The following is a 20905-nucleotide window of genomic DNA, read 5'->3' on the forward strand; positions in this document are numbered from 1 at the left end:
ATAGTAAATCTTCCAAAAATATTATATTTTATTAAAGTACCAATTTTTGTTTGGACAGTTCATTTTTTTACTATTATATATCACCTTGTAACAAGTTAGAGCTTTTATAATTTTGTTCGTAAGTCCGGGAGTTGGTAAGTCGGTGGATATCTGTATACTAAAAACTATTAAAGTTTTATGGTACATAAAAAATGGAGTTAGATCTGATTTTGTAATTTATTTTTAAATAAGAAAATGTTATACCAAGACATTTGTTTATTTTTAAATCTACTTGACGACGCAACGAATGAATCATTTCTAGCCTTTGGGTCTACCTTTAAGATTAAGATCTATATTGTGCATTGACATTATGAAATAAAGAGGAATTTTCCTTTGTCACTTTCAAACAAGTTTTAACGGAAAGACAATTACCTAAATAGTAATTTAATAAATTGTACTCAAAATATAATATTTTTATTCAACCTTTATTAATTTTCAATTTATGAACAGTGGGTAAACGAACGGTACGGACTGCAAACAAATCGGACAACAAAAACTTTCGTTACAGTTTTGTTATGTTCAAACAACATACACATGTTCGTATAACGAATACTTTACCGGCCAATTGACGTTACTTTTGATAGTGCTAAATCGATGTTTGGTTAACGTAAAATTGTATATGTTTGTAACATTGAGATCTTACTCAAATATATTAAATTCACTTAGTTGTACTTTTCTTCATGTAATATGTTTTTCTAGTACATAATCAATTTAGGCAAATACTCAAAGTACGTTTTAATAAATCTAATTGCCGTGTATCTTCGAAGCTTTTGTTTGATTTAAAATTTACTGATGATTAATATTATTACATGTTTTTATTTTCCACTTTAATTGACGTTATTGGATGGTGTGCTAATTTGGAACGAATCGATTGTTTATTAATGATGTAATCCGTTTTTTTTGTTTCATTGACCGTCAGCAGATTTTTTCTATATCTTTCTATTCATTTTTTGTTTATCCAGTTACTCCACGATTCCGGCGTCGAATATCAGTTCCACTTCCGTGTAAGTATTTCTTTATTATGATTCCTACATTTATTTTAATGAATCCAAGAGATTTCTTCTTAATAAAACATTAAATTGAACTTTACACTTATGATAAAAAATACCAAATCAAATGCTTCACTAGAATTATTGAAAAAAATACTGCATTTTATGATCAATGTTATGAACCCAAGGTTATAATAGTGAATTTAAAAAAAAATCGCTTCATTATAATCATTCTCATTAAATATTGTTTAATAAAAAGGAAACAAAAATATTTTTAGCATTTTTATCTGTGTTCTTTTAAGGTATGCATTTGGTAAATTGTATAAACTCCTTGTGAAAACTTTGAAAAATACTCCTGACCCTAATAGACTTATTGACACTGAAGATTCCGACATTGAAGTTATACCATTTACGGAAAACTATTTACATCCAGTTCTAGAAAAGGTATTAATAGGCAATTCTGAATAATTCAATGGGTGAAAGCTTTTTTTTCTTGCAAATTCTTAACAAATACGTATCAAGATTTTCTTTTAAGATTGAGATAATTTCATCTTATTTTATGTGTTGCATATTTATATTCGTCATGACTACATAATTTATGATATAATCTTATTTAATATTAAAATAAAAGAAAATTGTGATGGCATATTTTTTTCATAATAAGTATAAACAACATATGCTTTAATATGTTTATTAATCTCTTATTAAAAAGATTTATAAAAAAATATAAGTGTTCTTTAATCATTTTTGATTGATTGTCTTTAAAAATTCCTCTACATTTATATACATTCTCATTTATTTTCTTTCAATAGTAAAGTTTTTATCAAATATTATCTTATTAATAAATATGACTGGTGAAAATAAGCTGTTATTGTATTCTGAGATATTAATTGTAAGTAAAATCAAGAAATTCTGGGAAATACAGATATTTTGATGTTGAACAAAAGTTTGAAATTAATTAAACATATGTGAACATTTATTTTTATGTATGCTTAAAGATATTATAATATTGACTGAAAGAAGGATCAAATTTTTATATTGTTTTCAAAAATGTAAGTGCTGCAAGTTAAGTTGCATAGCATCAATGAAGAGCGAGTGAGATCAAACGAAGAATCAGCTGCTAACTTCATAGTGTTTTCAGTGAATGTACGAAAATTTTGTCATTTATTATCTTGGTGTTGCATGTAAATGTTGATTTGTTTGTGCAGAAATAGATTAAAGGTAAGTTAACAGCATCCAAATCGAACACGAAATCCTAAAGCAAACTTTCCTTTCGCTTTTCGCTACCAAAAAGGGAACATAAACGAACTATACAGACAATACAAACAAAAGTATGTTAAAATTAGCATAAATTTCTTCTTTTTTTATTCTTCTTTGATATTCATATTCCACCGCCCACTTAATTATCTATTCGAACTGTAAATAACAATTATCAAAACTTCTGAAGAGAGACGTGGCTTCCTTTCGTTCCGTTTCATTTATTTAGAGACATTTCTATAAATATACTTTTTTACACAAAAAAGAGGATTGTCATGCTTTGTTTTGGGAATTTCATGCAATTATCTCTCCAACGCGTTGTGCATATGTATTTTTAAAAAATATCAAATCATTCCGTGTCAATTTTCACAGATAATTTGCATGGATAAAATAAAAGTTAATAATGTAAATAATATAATTAATTGCTCATTAAATTAATCTAATTTTGTTGTCATAGCAAAAAAATAGTATTAATCGTGAATTATAATAAATTATCACGGTTTTCGCTGCGGTCGTCTCTATAATTAGATTATTCAATTATATTTTACGTTAAATAAATAGCGCCAGTTTATTAACCACGAGAGGGCGCGTCCCTCGACTTTTTGAAACTTTGTCTATTGTTATCATTTATTTCTTATCTACATTATCGATTAAGGTGATTCAAGTAAAATGGATTTATGTTTCAGTATCAAACAAGATGCCAGCTGCTAGGAAGCTGACTTTTAGCTCAAAGCTGAGTAGGAGTGATCCTCATGAGAGCCCTGTTTTGATTGTTGGGCAAGTGAAGCACTTGAACCAACTTAAATTTTCTGATGTGAAACTTAAACTTGAACCAAGAGTCACTGAAGAGGTAAGAGCTTATATTTTTCTGCTTGCATAATTTAATTTATTTTATTTGTTTATAGGTGTTTAAGAATGCTATAGCCAGTTTACAGCCTTCACCCACAGACAGTTGCTCCTTATATTTGAATTTGGCGACTGTCGCTGCTTTGCCTGTTAAATGCAGCAGACATAACACTCCTTCAAGATCCCATACTTTGACTCGTTTAGTACAAAGTTATGTTGTCGGAGTAAATGAGAGCATCGTCGTAAGTATACACCATAAAACTCGCATCAAACTGACGTCACTTTAACATCTGCCGTTTACAATTTCAGATAGTTTGCGAAAAGAAAGATGTCTACGCCAGTGGCTGTGCCGTTGCTCGCGCCTTTCCGACTTACTCGAGAAAGACAACAATTTCCAATTCGAACAATAATGTTACAATTGAATTCATTGTTATTCCCAATCGTAAGTAGCTTTGTATCTTATCTTATTTGTGATATTTCTATGCGCGCCAAATGTCAACATTGATACTTATCACTTCTGATAATTTAATTAAAATGTTAAGTGATACTTGAAATATCGAATAGTGTTATGCAATAAGAAATCGATTTTTTTTTTACATTACGTAATTATACTTTCAGAAGAATCAAATGACGATAGCTTGGATGTTACTCCAGAAGATTTAAGGGTCCTGGATGCTGCAGCCTATGGAATTAGGCTTGCTGCGTTCATCGTCGATGCTCCTTGCAATGAAATGAACGTTGATCATTTTGTACAGGTAACACGCGCTAAATAGACATTAAAATATTTTTTCAATCTACTTTTGATGATCCTAGGTTGGTTATCAAATTAAAAACTAAATGAATCATAGCAGTAAAGCTTCTCAGATAAATTATAATAAAATATGACCTCAAATGATAAAATTGTTGTTGTAGGAAGTAGAAAAGGTTGGAAATGAACTGAATATAAAACCAACCATAATTCGCGGCGAAGAATTGAGGGAAAAAGGGTTCGGAGGAATTTATGGGGTCGGAAAAGCCGCCACCTGTCCTCCAGCTTTGGCCGTGCTCAGCCACACCCCGCCTGGTGCTCGTAACACTGTCGCATGGGTTGGAAAAGGCATTGTTTACGATACTGGCGGTCTGAGCATTAAGGGAAAGACCTCTATGCCTGGTATGAAAAGGGACTGCGGAGGAGCTGCCGGTATTTTGGGTGCCTTCTATGCTGCGGTCAAATCGAATTTCTCGCAAAACTTACACGCTGTGTTTTGCCTTGCCGAGAACTCCGTTGGCCCGGATGCTACCAGGTAAATACAGAATTACAGGTAATGATGTAGCACCTTATTCTTACTATTGTTTTGCAGACCCGACGATATTCATACATTATACTCAGGTAGAACAGTGGAGATAAACAATACCGATGCCGAAGGACGATTGGTCCTATCGGACGGTGTTGTTTACGCCAAAAGAGACTTAAATGCCAATATTATTGTTGATATGGCTACACTCACCGGAGCTCAGGTAAAAACGAGCATTTCCTTTCAATTATTAAGGTATTTAATGTAACTTTGTAGGGTATTGCGACCGGAAAATATCATGCTGCCGTCTTGACCAACAACGGCGATTGGGAGGATACAACAATGACCGCTGGAAAATTATCCGGTGATCTTGTCTTTCCGGTTCCCTACTGCCCCGAATTGCACGTAACAGAATTTTCGTCAGCTATTGCTGATATGAAGAACTCTGTTGCCGACAGAGGCAACGCTCAGCCCAGCTGCGCTGGATTGTTCATAGCTTCTCATCTCGGTTTTGATTATCCCGGAGTTTGGCTTCATGTTGACATGGCCGCTCCTGCTTATTATGTTAGTATTTTCAACAGTTTACATATTCGTATGAGTACTAAATTAATTCTTTTAGGGAGAAAGAGCGACGGGATATGGAGTGGCTCTACTGACGACTCTTTTCGGAAGTTTCTGTGAGCTGCCGTTGCTTAAATCAATTGGTCCTAATTTGGATGACAGCATGACAGAGAATTGTGCAAAGAAAATCAAGATGAATTAATCATATTTTTATAAAATAAATATAATGGGACAAAGCTTTTAAATAAATCATTCGTGCATTTAGTCTGAAAATATTTTTTATATTTATTTAATTACTTTAAATAACATATGTTACACACAAGACCAAAGTTCGTGAACATGTCGATACGCAAAAATATGTTCTTATCTTATATAATCTTTGTAAAATCGGAATGCGGCTCTTATTGACTATTGACTTCATGCGTGCCCACCCCCGTATATAATACAATCGCGCTTAATTAACGTAAATGTTTGTTCACAAATTGCCATAAGCTAAGCGAAAGTGAAAAAAAATCACATCAATACATGTATTACTTTATTCACACCAACGTACTTGACCTTCATACATACGTACCATCACGGGTCTATATCGCAAGCCCGACAACCGAAAGACCGTCTATTGAAAGCTCGACGTTCGAAATCCCGACATTTGAAATCCTGACAATCAAAATCCCGACTATCGAAATCCCGACAGTGTCTTTTATTATTATAATTTGTACAATAACATTTTTAAATTATTGTACTATATTTTAATAGGTACGACGGATACTGAAAAAAATATTTTGAAGACCTAGGTCGATGGCTCTTTTACCCCATTATTAATTGTTGTTATTTATTCTTAATAACAATAAATAATATTAATTATTATTATATCTTTTTTTCGTTGACTTATTTATATAAAACTTAAGTATAACAAATATTCTATAATAAAATTAGTTTATGTTATTAACAATAAATAACAACAATTAATAATCTTAAGTTTAAGATTGTCGGGATTTCGATATAGTCGGGATTTTGATTGTCAGGATTTTGACATAGTCGGGATTTCGATACACTCGGGATTTTGAACGTCGGGCTTGCGATTGCCACCGACCATCACATATTGGGAATTCCCATGAATAAATTTCATGCGAGATAAGTTGCATACCTTTACATTTTTAGGCAACAAAAATTTTCAGAGATTTCTCAATCAATTCCCGTACTCAGTTTTCAAACTGACTGCATATTTTCGACATATTGATGTTATTTGTTCCCCCTAAAAATGTGGTTTAATAAAAAACACAAATAAATACATAAATTGAATCATCGACTCACATTGTGTACGTATGAAAGGAATGTCCGTATTATGAAGGAATAGCTTGATCGAAAATAAAATCAACTAAAGTGCCTTTTAAAATGATCATGACTAATCATAAGTAGCAATATTTGAATACTAGAAAAAGTCAAATGTATAGTTTCAATTTCTGGACTAATTGTATGATTATAATAAAGCTTTCCACTGTAGCTACAACACAAACTATTCTCATAATGCATAAAATATTGTTTTAAATATATCATCATATTAATTATGAGTCATGTCTATTTTTAGAATAAAATTATTGTAATTGGTGATGTTTACATTTTATTCATGCAATAGTAGATTAAACTTGTATTCATAGACTTTAGTAACTATTTAATCCCATTAGAGGAAAAGTAACTGCTATTTTTTTTGTAACATTTAACACAATCTGTATGACTGACCTGGCTATATATTATAACTTAAGCCAGTGGTCTCTGACTAAAGGACCGCGACTCTCATTTGGCCCCAGAAGCAATTTTAAACGGCCTATATGTAATGTTCCTATTGATTCAAAAATAAAAATGTTTCTTCTGTTTGGTATTAATAATATCGAATACTTTTGAAATCTAGACTTAAACTTATTTATTTCAAAAGAAGCATTTACAAATCAAATGAATGAAATACAACACAGTTAAAACATTAGTACAAATAAAGAAATCCTTAATTAAAATTTATATACCACAAAAAAAAAGAAATTAATCCCAGTTGATAAATCAAAATTGTAATGATTTACTTTATTATGGATTGGCCAGTGTGTTCACAGACTGGTAGTATTATTTAAATAATATACTTATATAAAAAAATATTTCCTCTAAAAGCTAGATAAAATTGTAATGAACTATTCATACTCATACTATTACTCAAAAGTGATACTTCTCAATATTTACAAACAAGCCATATTAGAGCATTAACATATTCATTTTCTTTTGCAACCTAGCCATTATTAATTCAAGTGCATCATTAAGAGTTTTGTTTTATCCAATTTGGTTTTAATTTATATTCTCTTCTTTTGTTTCTGCCCTGCCCATCAGATCCTTATGATGCCCAAGATTCTAGTTCCTTCAATTCATCATCAACATCCACTTTTTCTGCAAAGAAACAATATTGTAAAATAACAATAGTTAAACATGTTTAAGCAAATCCTTCTTACTAGCTGGTCTGGGTTTAACAACTTCTGCTTGTGGTACATCAGGCAATTCGTCTGTGGATGGCCCAACTTTGATTAATTCATCTTCAAGGGCTTCTTGCTCCAATTCCTCTAATTCCTTCTCCAATTCATCTTCATCTACATCTTGTCCGAATGCTACTGGATTGCTAATTGCATCAGAAATTTCCCTAGCAACATCTTGTTGTTCAGCAATATCATCCATCATATCATGCACTTGATCAACATCCCTGTTTAATATATTATAGACATTAATTTGTATATACTTATAAATTTTAGAATTAGAACATACATGTGTTTGTGGGCTTCTTTAAGAGCATCAGCAGCATTTTTCATGGTTGTCAAAACAGCAGTGTTTGTATTAGCACCCTCCAGGGCTTCTCTTTGCATCTCAATAGTACTGAGTGTTCCATCAATCTGTTGCAATTGCTTTTCATAACGTTTCTTCCTTTTAAGTGCCTGGATTGCAGCTGCAATATTTAATGTGCCAAGTGAACTTGATGAATAACTATGTGAATAATACTTATACCTCTTTTATTTTTGGCCGCATTTTTCTTAGCGTTAACTATTTCCAATTCGATCTTCTTCTCTAGAAAGTCTTGCTTCTTAATGAGCATATCCTCAGTTTCTCTCAATTTTTGGATGGCCTCTCCTGTGGTGGGGCCCTTCTCGGCGCTTTTGCCACCAAATATTTTCGTGAAAAAACTCATCCTCCACTAATTGAAAAACTGTTATTACCACAAACAGATTAATAATCTTTGTATGTAACAGAAATCAGAAATGACTAAACCAGGAATTTTATGGTGTTTTGACAGCAGCTGTCAGATAATGGCAATGTTGCCATGTAACATCCCATTGACGATATGAGTCATTACATATTAATATTATTTGAACTACTCTAATTGTAAAAGTTGTAGTTCTAATTCTGCTATAAATACAAATAAAAGTATAATGGCATTGGATAATATACGATAGAATACTAATAACATTAAATTTTATTGAGATGAAACAATCAATTTTTTAATAGATTATCATAATAATTCAACATGTCTTGCATATCCTTATAGTTTCCATATTTACAAGCTTCAATTAAATTTAACCATTTAAAGTCCTGATGTTCCTCTGATAATATAACTTTGGCTTCTGGATTTATTAATTCAGCTAACCAATAGATGACTGTCTTGGGTTTTCCATTCACATCATATTGAAGCACTTTTTTGGTATCTAAAAGTACCTTCAAATCGCTTTTAAGCAATCCAGATTCTTCCTCAGTTTCCCTATAGGCTGTCACCATTTCATCAGTTTCACCAGGATCAACATGACCTGAAATTTATAAATTTATATAAAACTTTTAAACATGAGTAATTCTAACCTTTTGGTGGTGTCCAATGATGTTGTCCATAAGACGTTTGCATCATTAAATATTGAATTTCATTTGAAATCCTTCTAAACACCACAAATCCTGCTGCTACCTTTCCCATGTTTTTTGCTATGTAAGAAAATACTTAATTTAATAATAATCAGTGGACTCTTACCATCGTTGCCAATATTGCAGTAGTTCAAATAAATTAAATCTTGGTATTGTTTAATATTACACTATTATTTTAATTCTAGACATCACATTTTGTTATTTACTTTTATAAGACTTATTATCATCTGCGGTATTTGCTTTAATTTGAAATAAAATAATATTTTTATTTGAAAGTCGCAAACAACGTATTTCCTATTTGAAAGTAGACTAGGAGGGGATAATCTGAATTTTGCGGTTTATCTCTCTTTTTATTTATCTACGCATCTGCTATAAATATAGCAAGGAATCAATCATATTTTTCATTAATATCAAAGTCAGCTTCTAAAGTTGTTACAATTGTTTTTGAAATGGCATCTCAAAAGGTCGCAATTGTAAGTAACATTTATTAATAATATCATCAACATGCATATAAATAACATATTATTTGACTTAACAGGTTACTGGAAGTAACAAGGGTATTGGCTATGCCATTGTCAAAGGGTTATGTGAGAAATATGAAGGGTTAGTTTATGTAACAGCAAGAAATGTTGAGAGGGGAGAGAAAGCAGTTAAATCTTTGAAAGATTTGGGCTTCAATCCATCTTTTCATCAATTAGATGTTAATGATCAAGATAGTGTGGATAAATTTAGAGATTACATTAAAACCACACATGGAGGAATTGATGTTCTAGTAAACAATGCTGCCATTGCATTTGATGTAAAGCTGATATTCTATATGTTAAAGAAATAGAAAAATTAATTTCAAATTTTAGAATGATGCCAAGGAGCCAGTTTCAGAGCAAGCTGAGAAAACACTCAGTACAAATTACTTCAGTTTAGTCAGAGTATGTGATGCCCTATTCCCACTGCTGAGAGAAAATGCACAGGTTGTGAATGTCTCAAGTTCTGCTGGTCATCTCTCAAGAATCCCATCAACTGATTTGAAGAAGAAATTCAGTGATCCATCTTTAACTGTGGAACAACTGGATGATTTAATGAAGCAATTTATTTCGTGCGTATTTTTGCATTTACGTTGGCGTTAATTTAGCAATCATGTTTTTTTTTGCTTGACTTTCAGTGATACGAAAAACGGATCTCATGGCGAGAAAGGATGGGGTAATTCTACGTATGTTGTATCGAAGGTCGGAGTGAGCGCGTTAACGCGTATCCAACAACGTATGTTCAATGCCGAATCTCCGCAGCGCAATGTATCTTGTAACAGCGTACATCCAGGATATGTTGATACAGACATGACAAATCACAAAGGTCTTTTGACCATTGAAGAGGGCGCTAAAGCTCCGCTCTTTCTCGCATTGGGTCAACATCAGTTGAAGGGCCAGTACATTTGGTTGAATACAGATGTTGTTGATTGGCTTGCACTAGATACACCAGCAAAATATTAATCTGCTAAGAAAGTGGAAAATTCTTTTGTTCACTAATTATGTTAATGTTATGAATATATGCACTTCTTTTATTCGACTTGTATGAATAAATATCGTAAATTAACTATTAATAATTATATTTCAACTAACCTCCTACAGATTAACAAGTAAACGTAAGTAAATGCGAATATAATTAATAAATAAATTAGATTAAACTTAAGCTGTTCTAAGTTTTTGAGGAATGCATTGTCACTTAGATAGCGTCTTCGGTTTTCACGTAGTTGTCCCTCAAGTTACTGAATTTGGTAATAAGATCATCAACTGATATTTCCCCGTGTACTACGTTGTCTCTGGTACGAACATTTACCGTTTTACTGGACCTCTCCTTCTCTCCGACAACTGAAACAACAATTTGAGTGAAAATTGTATTGAATACGCTGAAAGAAATGCTTACCTAAAATGAAGTTAAATTGAGCCAATTGCGCGTTTCTGATCTTCTTGTTCATAGTATCTCCAGCATCCGTATCAACTTCGCACATAAATCCAGCATCGAAGAGGATCTTTTTAACTTCTTGGGCATATTCATCGAAGTTTGGACCTACCGGAATAACCATAGCTTGTCTGGGAGACAACCAGAATGGCCATTTTCCGGCATAAGATTCTGTTAGAATGGCGATCATCCTTTCCACTGATCCAAGAATGGCCCTGTGAATGATGACGGGCCTCTTCTTTTCTCCGCTTTCACTAAATTTAAAAGAAGATGCATTAAAACAAATTGAAGACATATGCGAGAATATTAAATTACCTGACATAAGAGAGATTGAATCTTATTGGCAATTGGAAATCCAATTGGATGGTTGCACACTGGTGCGACCTCTTAAGAGCATCCATAATAGTAATATCGATTTTTGGACCGTAAAAGGCTCCATCCTCTGGATTCAGCTTCCAGGGTTCACCGAATTCAATCAAACTGTCCTCCAACGCCTATAATAAACATAGAATTGATAAATAAAGTATTAGATACAATGCTCATTAATCTTACTTTCTCGGCGGAATTCCAATCTTGCAGGTCACCCAAATACTTTTCCGGCCTTGTAGACAAGCACAGATTGAAAGTGAACCCGAAGATGCCGTAGACGTGCTTGAGGAAATCGAGAGCGCCTTTAATTTCCTGTCTGATTTGCTCGACAGCGCAGAAAATGTGAGCATCATCCTGTTGGAATCTGCGGACTCGTGTCAAACCGGTCAAAGCACCGGATAATTCATTCCTGTGAAGAACACCGAAATCCGCAAGTCGCAACGGCAATTCGCGCCACGATCTGATACGAGTATCGAAGATCAAACTGAAACACATAAAATACTAAAACCTCTGATCTTATTCCTTTAGTTTAAATTTACTAACCAATGACCAGGGCAATTCATGGGCTTCAACGCAAATTTATCTTTTTCAACGTCGAACGAAAACATGTTGTCCTGCATAAAGAATATTATCGGTCAAACTTTTGATATCTTTGAATAATAGGTCTTTTAAAAACTCACAGCATAATGCGCCCAATGGCCGGAAGTCTGCCATAGTTTTGCATTGTAAATGTTCGGTGAAACGACTTCTTGAAAACCGCGCTTCCTGTATTCCTTCTTGATGAATTCAATAAGGGTGTTGTAGATGTGAGCTCCACGTGGTTGGAAGAAGCAGGATCCAGGTGAAAGTTCGTGGAAGAAGAATAATTCTTGTTCCTAAAAATAAATTCAATAAAATCAATTCCAAATATAGATTACAGTATCAATTCCAAGAAAAAAAACACCTCAAGGTTATTGCAAATATTTGAATATAAAGATAATGAAATAAGTAAATAATAAATTATATAAGCATGATTTCTCTTAAAAACATACCCTTCCAAGTTTCCTATGGTCACGCTTAGCAGCTTCTTCTTGGAATTTCTCCCATTCCTTCAGTTGCTTACTATCTGGAAAACTTATTCCATAAACCCTCTGGAGAGTTTCAGCATCAGCCTTGCCTTCCCAGTAAGTGGATGAGCTCTAAATATAATTCATATAAAATAAATACTTTTAAACTTTCTATTTCTTGAGGACATTACCTTAGTAACTTTAAGAGCCTTGACTTTTCCTGTATGTCTTACATGGGGACCCCTGCACAGATCAATCAAAGGACCACACCTGTATACAGTTGTTGTTGGTGTGTTAACCTTTTCATTCAAGATCCTGACTTTGAAAGGATTGTATTTGAACATCTCCAGAAGATCTTCCTTTTTCATTTCAAGTCTCTCAAATGGTTGCTTCTCTTTCACAATTCCTTTAATCAACTGCTCAACCTGTGGGAAATCAGTGTTGGAAATCTGAAAATAGATATATTAGGAATATGTTCATCAAACTAAGCAGATTACAGCATACTCCCTTATCATCCAAAAACATGTCATAGTAAAATCCAGATTCAATGGGGGGTCCATAACATAAGCACCCACCATAGATCCTTTCCATGGCTTCACCCAAGATATGTGCAGATGAATGCCAGAAAACAGCCTGTGCTTCTGGATCATCAAACTTCAATAACTCAAGTTTACAGTCCCCTTCCAATGGTCTGTCCAAATCCCATAAAACATTGTTAACTTTTGATATAACTGCATTGTCAGCTAAACCTTGACTGAAATTATTATTAAATTATTAATAACATATATTAATTTAAAAGATTAAAATTACCTAATGCCTTTGGCCACATCATATGGAGTGGTTTTCCATGTAGTACCCTCAATTTCCTTTCCATCTGGTAAAGTAACTTTCAATGGATTTTGTGGTTTGTTTGCAAGTTCTTCAACATATTGGGATTTCAACTTATCCCAGATGGTTAACCTCTCCTCAATGTAAGAAGGCAAAGGTTTTAATTCAGCCACAGAAGATTTATCTCCAGCATTGGATTTCTTCTCCTTTTTCATCTTGGCAGCCTGCAATTAAGCAAGATCCAATTAGAATTTGTGTGTGTCACAGATAACTTTATATATTGATTTGACTGCAGATGTTTTAGTATGCATGTTTAATAAAGGTATAGGGTTGCATCAGAAAATGATTACAGGTGAATAAATATTGCATCATGTTTAAGGTGAATGGAGTTTTTTGTGCAGGTAAATTCTACGAACCAACGTCGCATAAGTTTGATGGATCGCAGGTAATTTTTTACTATTTGAACGTAAAACTCTCAACATTTTACTTGATATGTGTGCGTAAATTATAAAAAAGAAATATTCGAATCATGCCTTGTCCGCTTTGCCAAGCTCAATATTTTTCACTCCTTCAACCACGTTGTCACCCATATTTTCACTATGGAAACTCGTCGATGTTGGGAACACTTGGGGAAGCGCTCGAAAAGAACTAAAATCTGTGAGTCAACAGCGCCATAGCTGCATTGCTTTTAGTTCAAAATCGTAAATAGTTCTAAAGATTAATCTATTATTAGTTATTTCTTCATGGGATTTACCAAATATATACAATAATTCAATAATGTTCACAAAACAGCGTTTTAGCATTTATCAAAAATTATTATTTTTAATTTAATTTATTTGAACTAAAAACGTCTACGTCAAATGTATTTACATAACATTTTACGTGGTTTATCACTATTTTATGATAAAGTACTTGTCCATTTGCCACAGTAAATCAAAAGTAATAAAGATTATCTATTTGATATTCGAATACAACCATATAATAGCGAAATGCTAAACAAACACCATGCAAATAATCACAAATTCTTATTTTCATATTATGATTTAAAAGATATGTATCCCGTCTTTAAAATTTATAAAATTAAAACTCCATAAAGAAGATAATAAAATAAGTACATTTATTTATACCATAGTTCAGTAGTTCTCTAATAACTTGATATCATGAATAATATTTTTTTAACTTTAAATTGCAACACATCGAAAAGGTAGATGATTTCTCATAGTCTATAAAAGTAAAATATGCAATAACTATTACTTCTCTATTTTACACCTTATTCTTGAGTGTCTAATAGGTTTTCATTCACTTATTCATAAATAAATCATTCATTTTATTGCTGAGATTACACATTAGACAATTTGTTAAGAAATAACATATTCTAAATGTGTAATAACAGAGAATTTTCCTATTTATTATTTGACTTCTATATCCTTTTTATAGTCTTTTGTATTTCTTTGAAAATTTAGAACTGTATTCGATTGATGCAAAACATTTTAAAAACAAAGTAATAATTTATATGTTACACATTTTATAGACGTAATCCAATGATATAAACAAACATTTTTGTTTTTCTTATTTCCTGTTTTTAATTGTACCTAGTAAATTTCATGATGGGTATTTGCACCTATCGGCCGAAACCTTTAGAAAAAAATAAATTATACATGCATGTTTAATTCTATATTTTACTTTAAAATTAATTCCTTAATGGCCCGTCAATATAAAATTTACATTCCGTATATTAAATTATTTCCATAAAGTGAATGCTCTTTAAACATTGTTTCCTGTTCCTTTGTAGCAGGGAACTACATCGTCCGCTGTTACATAAGGGTTGTTAATAGTCCTATTGCCGAAGGAATAACCGCCGGAGCAGCTTTTCGGCATTTTCGGTAAATACGCAGCTGGTCCCGGGTTCATAGCACCCGCATGATCAGGGTGTCTGCCCATCATTGAAAACTTGGGTGGTTTCAGCCTGTAGATATCTACAGGAATACCTCCATACTGCGCTGGCCCTGGTCCAATATTTTTGGCCAAAGCACCATGGTTGCCGGAACTAAATTGCAAAAGTTTGTTACGTGCATCTATTGCAGAATATATGACTTACAGGCTGTACGCAGCCGCAGCTGGTTTGTGAGGAACTTTAGGCCCTAAGGTTGATGGTTGCGAATACTGATTGGGTGCCGGGGTGGCCGATCTGGAAAGGTCAGGAAACCTGGGTGCCATGGTATAAGCGGGATACGTTTTTCCAGGGTCTAAAGTGTATGTACCTGGTCCAGGCGTCGCAGGTCCGCTACCTAAAATAATTCAATGTATCCGCTCTTGTACATTTGAGAAACGCATACGTACTGACATCTTTCCTTCTAGATGACAAAGAATACGCCGGAGGAGTTGCTTTACCATACCTGGTCATATTGGCTATGTCGTATGAAGGCCCCGGTCCAATACCCTTTCCCCCAAGGCCGCTTTGCCTGCCCATGCTGTATTGAGGATTTCTGTACTTGGACGGATCATGTTTCTCGTATCCAACAGTTGGGGGCAACAGATACGCTCCAGGACCAGGCCCATCTTAAACAAAATATACAACTCCATTGGATTGTCAAACTTTTATACAAAATTCTCACTTACGTCTAGCCATTATATTTTTCCTTATATGTATATATTTTCTTTGAACATAAAATTTTCAATGCACACACGAATTTGGCAAAATGTTTAAATTATTGAAAAATAACGCAACATCAAAACACACACAAAAAAATGTTGAAACAAATGTTTTCTACGTTTTCTCCATACAAATAAAAAATAATAAAATAAAATAACGTCATCTAAGCAACGCCGACATGATGCAGATATTATTTATTAATAAAAAAAAAGTTATAACAAACTTTTGAATATAAGGAGGCAATATTAATATTAGCATTAATTATTTCCCGAAGCTAAGTAATAATCAAGTGCAAGTATTATTAAGTTCATTTCTTCTTGAGCTTCTCGTCAGTGTGCAACATTCCTCCTTTTCCAGTCCATTCCTCCTTCAGTTCGACACTGCATTCCAAATCTCTCAGTGCCGCTTTGATGTCGTACTCGCTCTTTTTGCACTTCTTCAAAGCCTTATGAAGTAATTGTTCAACACCTAACTCAATGAATTGCTTGTTCTGATGACGGCTTCTAGACACCATATTCCGGATGGCCCAACTGGCATTTTTCTGCACCTGCTCATTATCCGGATGCAATTCCATTATTGAAACAATCGTATTCGGAGCGCCGCACTTGAAAAGAGCTTCGCTGTTTTCAGGACATCTCAATGTTAGAGCGGATATACATCCTAAACCCAATATCGCGGTTTGCTGATTCACCTAAGAAATATCCAATTAATGCTTTATTCAAAACCAAATAGCATTAACTTACTTTATGTTTATTCAAAGCATTGATAATCAAGGGCGCAGCGCCGCTTTTAATAATTTTACTTTTAAGCTCATCATTTCCAGCCAATGCTTTCAGTACTTTCAAACATTGCTTACTCAATTTCTAAAAAAAAATATTTAATTATATTTATACTAATCTATATTTTCATGGAAATACTTACATCGCTATTAGAAAATTGCGATAAAGTGCTCAAAATGATTGGCAAACCGCCGGCATCATCAACTTTCTTACAATATTCTGTTCTGACCAAAAGTGATGATATGGTTAAAATTACGTCGTTCATTAAAGTTTCATCTGATTTGAATTCTACAAGAAAATTTGTTTAGTTTTATTATAAATTATTAAGTTTCTTATACGAAAATACTTTCAAGCAAAGCTGTGATAAAGCATAGAGTATCACTGGCAATAATTCTTGCATGATCGTGAGCTCTTCCAAATTCCACACGGATATCGTCATCCAAAACGAGAGATCTAAGCACGCCCAAACAATCGCAAAGCAGCGAAGCACTTGCCACTTGCATCAGTGGTTTCAAGTGGTCCAGAATTCCAGCATCCATTATATTTTGCCTAAAAATATTATTAGTATGGGAATACGTAAAAATTAACACTAGTAGAGTAGAACTCCAATATTCGTCCTGTTTTTTTGTTGAAATTTTTGTGTGATATTTGTCCGAAAAGTCATTTGTCCTACCTGGTCCAGCGAATCAGCGACCGTCTTCGTCTCGATCGAAGTGTGTTAATTCTTATAAGAAAAATTTTCCACTTAGGAAAGGATTAATGACGAATATTGGAGTTCCAATAGTTCGATTATAAAAAAAATGTACCTATTATTCTCATGTAAAATGCAACATTCCCGGGTCCATTTAAGGAGATGCTTTATTACATTCTCATCTGTCTGCTGGTCCAAAGTAGTTATAATCAATTGAATACCAGCAGCGTTCAAGAGATCAGGTTGCTTGGTCATCAAAGAAGTTAGAGTTATGAAACACTCAGTTAATACTTCTACATCACCTAGGTCCTTGCTCAATATATCCATTATAATGTTATAGGCCCCTTCCCTACCTGAAATTGACTGGTTCAATATGAACTACAAGGAGTTTGATAATATTACCTGCAATAACTTTGTATTGCAATCCAATGTCACATTGTGTTTTGATTATTTTAAGCTCTTCCACATACTCTTGTGGTGGTTGATTTTCTTTCACCAGTTTACTCAACCTCTTCAGAGCATCAGTAACTGTCTGCGAGTCCACACTGCTGGCCATTAGATCAATAATTACTTTACTTAAATCAGCACCCTACAAAGGTTGAAAAATATATTTTGTTTTTGTTTGGATTCAATTTTTCATAGATACTTTGATGAGCATGTAAACATTCAATTACATTTCAATTGTAATTGTCATCTCAATGCATATCTTATAATGAATCATAATTACCTGAGCCTGGAATTGCTTAACTGTATCTTCTATAGCCTCATCAACATCCATACCAAATTCATCCATATTTTCCTTTACTACACCATCAAACATCTCTTGAGTTACAGGATGCATTGTGGATCCTTTGTTGTTACTGAGTTAATGAACAATGAAAACCCCTTATTAGGTATGAAAGTATGTTATGGTTGGGTGGTTTTACGTGAAAATGGAGAAAGTGATCTGAAATGTCACTAGTTAAATGTATGCACTATAAAAGAAATATACAATAACTACCTTTAAAAAGCACAACAAATTTTTATTAAACGATCTTAACGAAATATATTTATGAATAATTTTAAAACTGCAGTTCTGACACATCAAATTGACATGTAACATATGAACTATTTTTGAAGAGTTTGTTCCTATTGGATCCAATTAGACCTACTTGGAGAAAAAGTTCAATGTTATTTATACCATTTGAAAAAATAAAATTAGAAGAAATTAGAAAAGAACTGTTTCGTGAGTTAGCATTTTTATTTTAATTTACAACTAAGTTTATTCCATGAAAGTTGATTGAAGAAAGTCAAGAAAATGTTTTTAACTATCCAATGTAAATCATATTAAAAACGCTAGAGTATTGAAATTTGCATGTATTTACATCACATTGTATGAATGGCAGCAATGCAAAAAAGAAGAAATACATATGGTAAAATGTCACATTGCCGGGGAAAATTTGTATGCTGAATGCTTGAATGTGTCATGTGCGTAATTTGAAAGTAGTGTTATTATTACTATTATTTTTTTTATTTTCATTTTTATGTTTTACTTTGCGTTCGTAGTAGTAAACAGCCGTACGACGAGATAATCTCGTTTTGTTTTATAAGTGCAGTACGTATTATAGTACACATTGCATACTGCGACGAAAGCTGTATTTTAAAACTTAACCTAGTTTGTTTGAATAAAAAAAAAAGAAGAATAACAATGTCTCAGTGGATTGGGTCTGCTGTTTCAATCAAATGTGCTGAATGCACTTATCAGGGAGAAATCATCAATGCTACAAATGCTAGCATTATTTTATCGAAGGCTTTCTGTGATGGTAAACCGTGCATATCAGATGTAACTGTACTGTAAGTGACATAAATCATAAATGAATATATTTCAAATATGTTAATTGTTTTTGAACACACCTAGGGCCAATGAAATTAATGATTTGAAAATCATTGAGAAGCAGCCCACAGAGAAGGTAGGGAATAGTACTGTTCCCTTGGCAAAGCCTGTGGCTAAGCGTGCTGGAAGGACACACAGCACATCAGAAAACTCATCAACTAGTAAAGCATTCAATGGGTCAGCAAAATCTAAACCTATAGATATACAGGGTGGACATGACAGGAATTACAATGAAGGAAGTAATTCTTATAAGAATTCATACAAGAGCCGTGACAAATCCAAGGGTAAGTGGGTCAAAGGTTGGAAGGATGAGGAGTGTTTTGGATCCCCTTTAGATACAAGTCTCTTGAAAGAATTTGACTTTGAGAAGAACCTGGCACTGTTCAACAAGCAGAAGGTGTTTGATGAGATCAACTCTCAGAGACCAGATATTAAAAATGCTGATCAGCAGAAGAGACCCACTAAATACAGGTATAACCTTTTTCATACTTTAATTTCTTTTTTTTTTGTTACTAATGAATAAAATAGGATAATAACTTCTAAATATAATTGGAATATATCAAATTTGTATGCTTGACATAGTTTTGATAACTTTATCTTAGTGAATTTATTAAATCTTGTAATATCTTATAAGTTTTATTAATGGATTAAATTATACAAATCATAGCAAATTTTTAAATTGATTGTAAATTGGCAAGTCTGCAACAAATTTCGTGAAGTTAAGAGCAATGAAAAATGTTGACTCAACTTATTTTTATCAGTTTAATTTCTAAACATATGTAGGAGCTGCAATTTTATACTACTTCCATACATAATTTTTAAGCCATATTTGAAAATATATTTTTTTAACTCATTATAAGAATGATTATATTAAATTATGACATAATTTCAGACATGATGAGAATATCATTGCCACAGTACCTACTGCATTTCGTCAAATAGTAGTTCAAGGAGAAGAGGAAGGTGGATACGAATATTTCACAGATGATGGATTAATTGTGCCATCGATTTCGTTGAATACGAGAAATCAGTTGTGGGACGTTGCCGATCGAATGGGTTTCGGATGGGAGAGAAGAACAGAGTTGATGGGTAGAGCGACAACCGAGATGGCAGTCCATTTGTTGGGTGGGGCTCATCGGTTGAATCCACATAACACCCACCAGTTCCCGGTTGTTGTAGTTATATGCGGCCCAAATAGGTAATACCTGATAAATGCTTACGATCATTTGATGTGCATGGGTTTTTGGTTTCAGGCAAGGGGCTATGGGCATTAACACCGCCAGACATTTGTCCAGTCAGGGTGTTAAGACTATTGTGTACACAGTTTCGCATGATTCGACGTACGTGAAGCAAGAGTTATCTCTATACAAGCTCACAAAAAATAAATATACGAGCAACATTGCAAGTCTTCCCATAAAAACAGACCTAATAATCGTCGCTTTATGCGATGAAGATATGATTGTCTATTCAGAACTAAGCGAGTGGATAACGAATAACAAGGCTCCAATTTTATCAATCGACCCTCCAGTCGCTGGTACTCCCGGTATATCATCAAAATTCTCAATAGTACCTGTGCTACCTCAGTCATATTCTCCAGAAAATGGAAAGATTTATTTGTGCAACTTAGGGTTTCCATTGGAGCTTTTTGCATTAGTTGGCATCAAGTACAAATCTCCTTTTGGACCAAAGTTCGTTATTCCGTTGCACTTGCAAACGTAATTCTGATTTTGAGATATGCTACATTTTTTTTTTCTCTTCTTTTTTTTTTACTTTTTACACATACTCGCCACACGATTTTTTTTATATAACTTATC

The 20905-nt window shown here is 33.3% G+C and overlaps 8 protein-coding genes across 11 annotated transcripts; 3 read left to right on the top strand and 5 right to left on the bottom strand.

Moving 5' to 3' along the window:
- The first annotated feature begins 1021 nt into the window (after positions 1-1021).
- On the top strand, positions 1022-5220 carry LOC108565767 (probable aminopeptidase NPEPL1). 2 transcript variants are annotated; one of them, XM_017925383.1, is made up of 9 exons: positions 1022-1043; positions 2972-3135; positions 3191-3373; positions 3441-3573; positions 3750-3886; positions 4044-4414; positions 4472-4628; positions 4682-4969; positions 5025-5220. In XM_017925383.1, exons 2-9 carry the CDS (start codon positions 2983-2985, stop codon positions 5166-5168), a joined length of 1566 nt encoding a protein of 521 aa, XP_017780872.1. In that variant the 5' UTR covers positions 1022-1043; positions 2972-2982; the 3' UTR covers positions 5169-5220. The 2 variants fall into 2 exon arrangements, with proteins under 2 accessions (XP_017780872.1, XP_017780863.1); XM_017925374.1 differs by lacking the exon at positions 1022-1043 and adding an exon at positions 2152-2249.
- A 1790-nt stretch (positions 5221-7010) lies between these two features.
- On the bottom strand, positions 7011-8313 carry LOC108565801 (charged multivesicular body protein 4b). Its single transcript, XM_017925422.1, has 4 exons — positions 8000-8313; positions 7763-7940; positions 7456-7700; positions 7011-7393 (listed from the first exon to the last, which is right to left on the bottom strand). Exons 1-4 carry the CDS (start codon positions 8178-8180, stop codon positions 7341-7343), a joined length of 657 nt encoding a protein of 218 aa, XP_017780911.1. The 5' UTR covers positions 8181-8313; the 3' UTR covers positions 7011-7340.
- Positions 8314-8448: 135 nt separating this feature from the next.
- On the bottom strand, positions 8449-8951 carry LOC108565952 (bis(5'-nucleosyl)-tetraphosphatase [asymmetrical]). The gene is made up of 2 exons (XM_017925637.1): positions 8843-8951; positions 8449-8793 (listed from the first exon to the last, which is right to left on the bottom strand). The coding sequence occupies exons 1-2, from the start codon at positions 8949-8951 to the stop codon at positions 8483-8485; spliced, it is 420 nt and encodes a 139-aa protein (XP_017781126.1). The 3' UTR covers positions 8449-8482.
- Positions 8952-9220: 269 nt separating this feature from the next.
- LOC108565934 (carbonyl reductase [NADPH] 3-like) lies at positions 9221-10487 on the top strand. The gene is made up of 4 exons (XM_017925616.1): positions 9221-9372; positions 9438-9698; positions 9754-9992; positions 10059-10487. The coding sequence occupies exons 1-4, from the start codon at positions 9349-9351 to the stop codon at positions 10381-10383; spliced, it is 849 nt and encodes a 282-aa protein (XP_017781105.1). The 5' UTR covers positions 9221-9348; the 3' UTR covers positions 10384-10487.
- LOC108565907 (threonine--tRNA ligase, cytoplasmic) lies at positions 10483-13745 on the bottom strand. Of its 2 annotated transcripts, none has more exons than XM_017925592.1 (11): positions 13629-13745; positions 13078-13319; positions 12772-13021; positions 12459-12716; positions 12253-12399; positions 11902-12096; positions 11765-11835; positions 11405-11705; positions 11168-11346; positions 10817-11106; positions 10483-10761 (listed from the first exon to the last, which is right to left on the bottom strand). In XM_017925592.1, exons 1-11 carry the CDS (start codon positions 13683-13685, stop codon positions 10616-10618), a joined length of 2136 nt encoding a protein of 711 aa, XP_017781081.1. In that variant the 5' UTR covers positions 13686-13745; the 3' UTR covers positions 10483-10615. The 2 variants fall into 2 exon arrangements, with proteins under 2 accessions (XP_017781081.1, XP_017781077.1); XM_017925588.1 differs by having other exon boundaries at positions 13512-13729.
- Positions 13746-14803: 1058 nt separating this feature from the next.
- On the bottom strand, positions 14804-15778 carry LOC108565940 (outer dense fiber protein 3-like). Its single transcript, XM_017925628.1, has 4 exons — positions 15715-15778; positions 15436-15654; positions 15194-15383; positions 14804-15142 (listed from the first exon to the last, which is right to left on the bottom strand). Exons 1-4 carry the CDS (start codon positions 15722-15724, stop codon positions 14860-14862), a joined length of 702 nt encoding a protein of 233 aa, XP_017781117.1. The 5' UTR covers positions 15725-15778; the 3' UTR covers positions 14804-14859.
- A 123-nt stretch (positions 15779-15901) lies between these two features.
- LOC108565924 (armadillo repeat-containing protein 6 homolog) lies at positions 15902-18278 on the bottom strand. Its single transcript, XM_017925602.1, has 8 exons — positions 18219-18278; positions 17946-18164; positions 17621-17807; positions 17334-17571; positions 16874-17076; positions 16670-16815; positions 16492-16611; positions 15902-16439 (listed from the first exon to the last, which is right to left on the bottom strand). The coding sequence occupies exons 2-8, from the start codon at positions 18057-18059 to the stop codon at positions 16056-16058; spliced, it is 1392 nt and encodes a 463-aa protein (XP_017781091.1). The 5' UTR covers positions 18060-18164; positions 18219-18278; the 3' UTR covers positions 15902-16055.
- A 180-nt stretch (positions 18279-18458) lies between these two features.
- On the top strand, positions 18459-20896 carry LOC108565961 (enhancer of mRNA-decapping protein 3). Of its 2 annotated transcripts, XM_017925649.1 has the most exons (5): positions 18459-18685; positions 18764-19051; positions 19116-19562; positions 19984-20289; positions 20345-20896. In XM_017925649.1, exons 1-5 carry the CDS (start codon positions 18669-18671, stop codon positions 20808-20810), a joined length of 1524 nt encoding a protein of 507 aa, XP_017781138.1. In that variant the 5' UTR covers positions 18459-18668; the 3' UTR covers positions 20811-20896. The 2 variants fall into 2 exon arrangements, with proteins under 2 accessions (XP_017781138.1, XP_017781144.1); XM_017925655.1 differs by having other exon boundaries at positions 18459-19051.
- Positions 20897-20905: the final 9 nt, after the last annotated feature.

Source organism: Nicrophorus vespilloides, unplaced genomic scaffold, assembly GCF_001412225.1.
Source record: "Nicrophorus vespilloides isolate i.1.1-1 unplaced genomic scaffold, Nicve_v1.0, whole genome shotgun sequence".
In the NCBI taxonomy this organism is placed as follows: domain Eukaryota; kingdom Metazoa; phylum Arthropoda; class Insecta; order Coleoptera; family Silphidae; genus Nicrophorus; species Nicrophorus vespilloides.

Coding starts and splice junctions, on each gene's coding strand:
- LOC108565940 (XM_017925628.1), bottom strand. Junction 15,384..15,435: donor ATCTAGAAGGAAAGATGTCA/GTACGTATGCGT, acceptor GAATTATTTTAG/GTAGCGGACCTGCGACGCCT. Junction 15,143..15,193: donor GCTGCGGCTGCGTACAGCCT/GTAAGTCATATA, acceptor TTTGCAATTTAG/TTCCGGCAACCATGGTGCTT.
- LOC108565907 (XM_017925588.1), bottom strand. CDS start 13,577: ATGTTGAGAGTTTTACGTTCAAATAGTAAAAAATTACCTGCGATCCAT. Junction 12,097..12,252: donor ACCATAGGAAACTTGGAAGG/GTATGTTTTTAA, acceptor ATTTATTTTTAG/GAACAAGAATTATTCTTCTT. Junction 10,762..10,816: donor TCAATTTAACTTCATTTTAG/GTAAGCATTTCT, acceptor TTGTTGTTTCAG/TTGTCGGAGAGAAGGAGAGG.
- LOC108565961 (XM_017925649.1), top strand. Junction 19,563..19,983: donor AAGAGACCCACTAAATACAG/GTATAACCTTTT, acceptor ACATAATTTCAG/ACATGATGAGAATATCATTG. Junction 20,290..20,344: donor GTTATATGCGGCCCAAATAG/GTAATACCTGAT, acceptor TTTTGGTTTCAG/GCAAGGGGCTATGGGCATTA.
- LOC108565801 (XM_017925422.1), bottom strand. CDS start 8,180: ATGAGTTTTTTCACGAAAATATTTGGTGGCAAAAGCGCCGAGAAGGGC. Junction 7,941..7,999: donor TGCGGCCAAAAATAAAAGAG/GTATAAGTATTA, acceptor TAAATATTGCAG/CTGCAATCCAGGCACTTAAA. Junction 7,701..7,762: donor AAAGAAGCCCACAAACACAT/GTATGTTCTAAT, acceptor TATATTAAACAG/GGATGTTGATCAAGTGCATG.
- LOC108565952 (XM_017925637.1), bottom strand. CDS start 8,951: ATGGGAAAGGTAGCAGCAGGATTTGTGGTGTTTAGAAGGATTTCAAAT. Junction 8,794..8,842: donor TCATTGGACACCACCAAAAG/GTTAGAATTACT, acceptor TATAAATTTCAG/GTCATGTTGATCCTGGTGAA.
- LOC108565924 (XM_017925602.1), bottom strand. CDS start 18,059: ATGCATCCTGTAACTCAAGAGATGTTTGATGGTGTAGTAAAGGAAAAT. Junction 17,077..17,333: donor ATTTTACATGAGAATAATAG/GTACATTTTTTT, acceptor TAATATTTTTAG/GCAAAATATAATGGATGCTG. Junction 16,816..16,873: donor TATCACAGCTTTGCTTGAAA/GTATTTTCGTAT, acceptor ATTTTCTTGTAG/AATTCAAATCAGATGAAACT.
- LOC108565767 (XM_017925383.1), top strand. CDS start 2,983: ATGCCAGCTGCTAGGAAGCTGACTTTTAGCTCAAAGCTGAGTAGGAGT. Junction 3,374..3,440: donor GAGTAAATGAGAGCATCGTC/GTAAGTATACAC, acceptor TTACAATTTCAG/ATAGTTTGCGAAAAGAAAGA. Junction 4,629..4,681: donor CTACACTCACCGGAGCTCAG/GTAAAAACGAGC, acceptor GTAACTTTGTAG/GGTATTGCGACCGGAAAATA.
- LOC108565934 (XM_017925616.1), top strand. CDS start 9,349: ATGGCATCTCAAAAGGTCGCAATT. Junction 9,699..9,753: donor ATGCTGCCATTGCATTTGAT/GTAAAGCTGATA, acceptor TTCAAATTTTAG/AATGATGCCAAGGAGCCAGT. Junction 9,993..10,058: donor TTAATGAAGCAATTTATTTC/GTGCGTATTTTT, acceptor CTTGACTTTCAG/TGATACGAAAAACGGATCTC.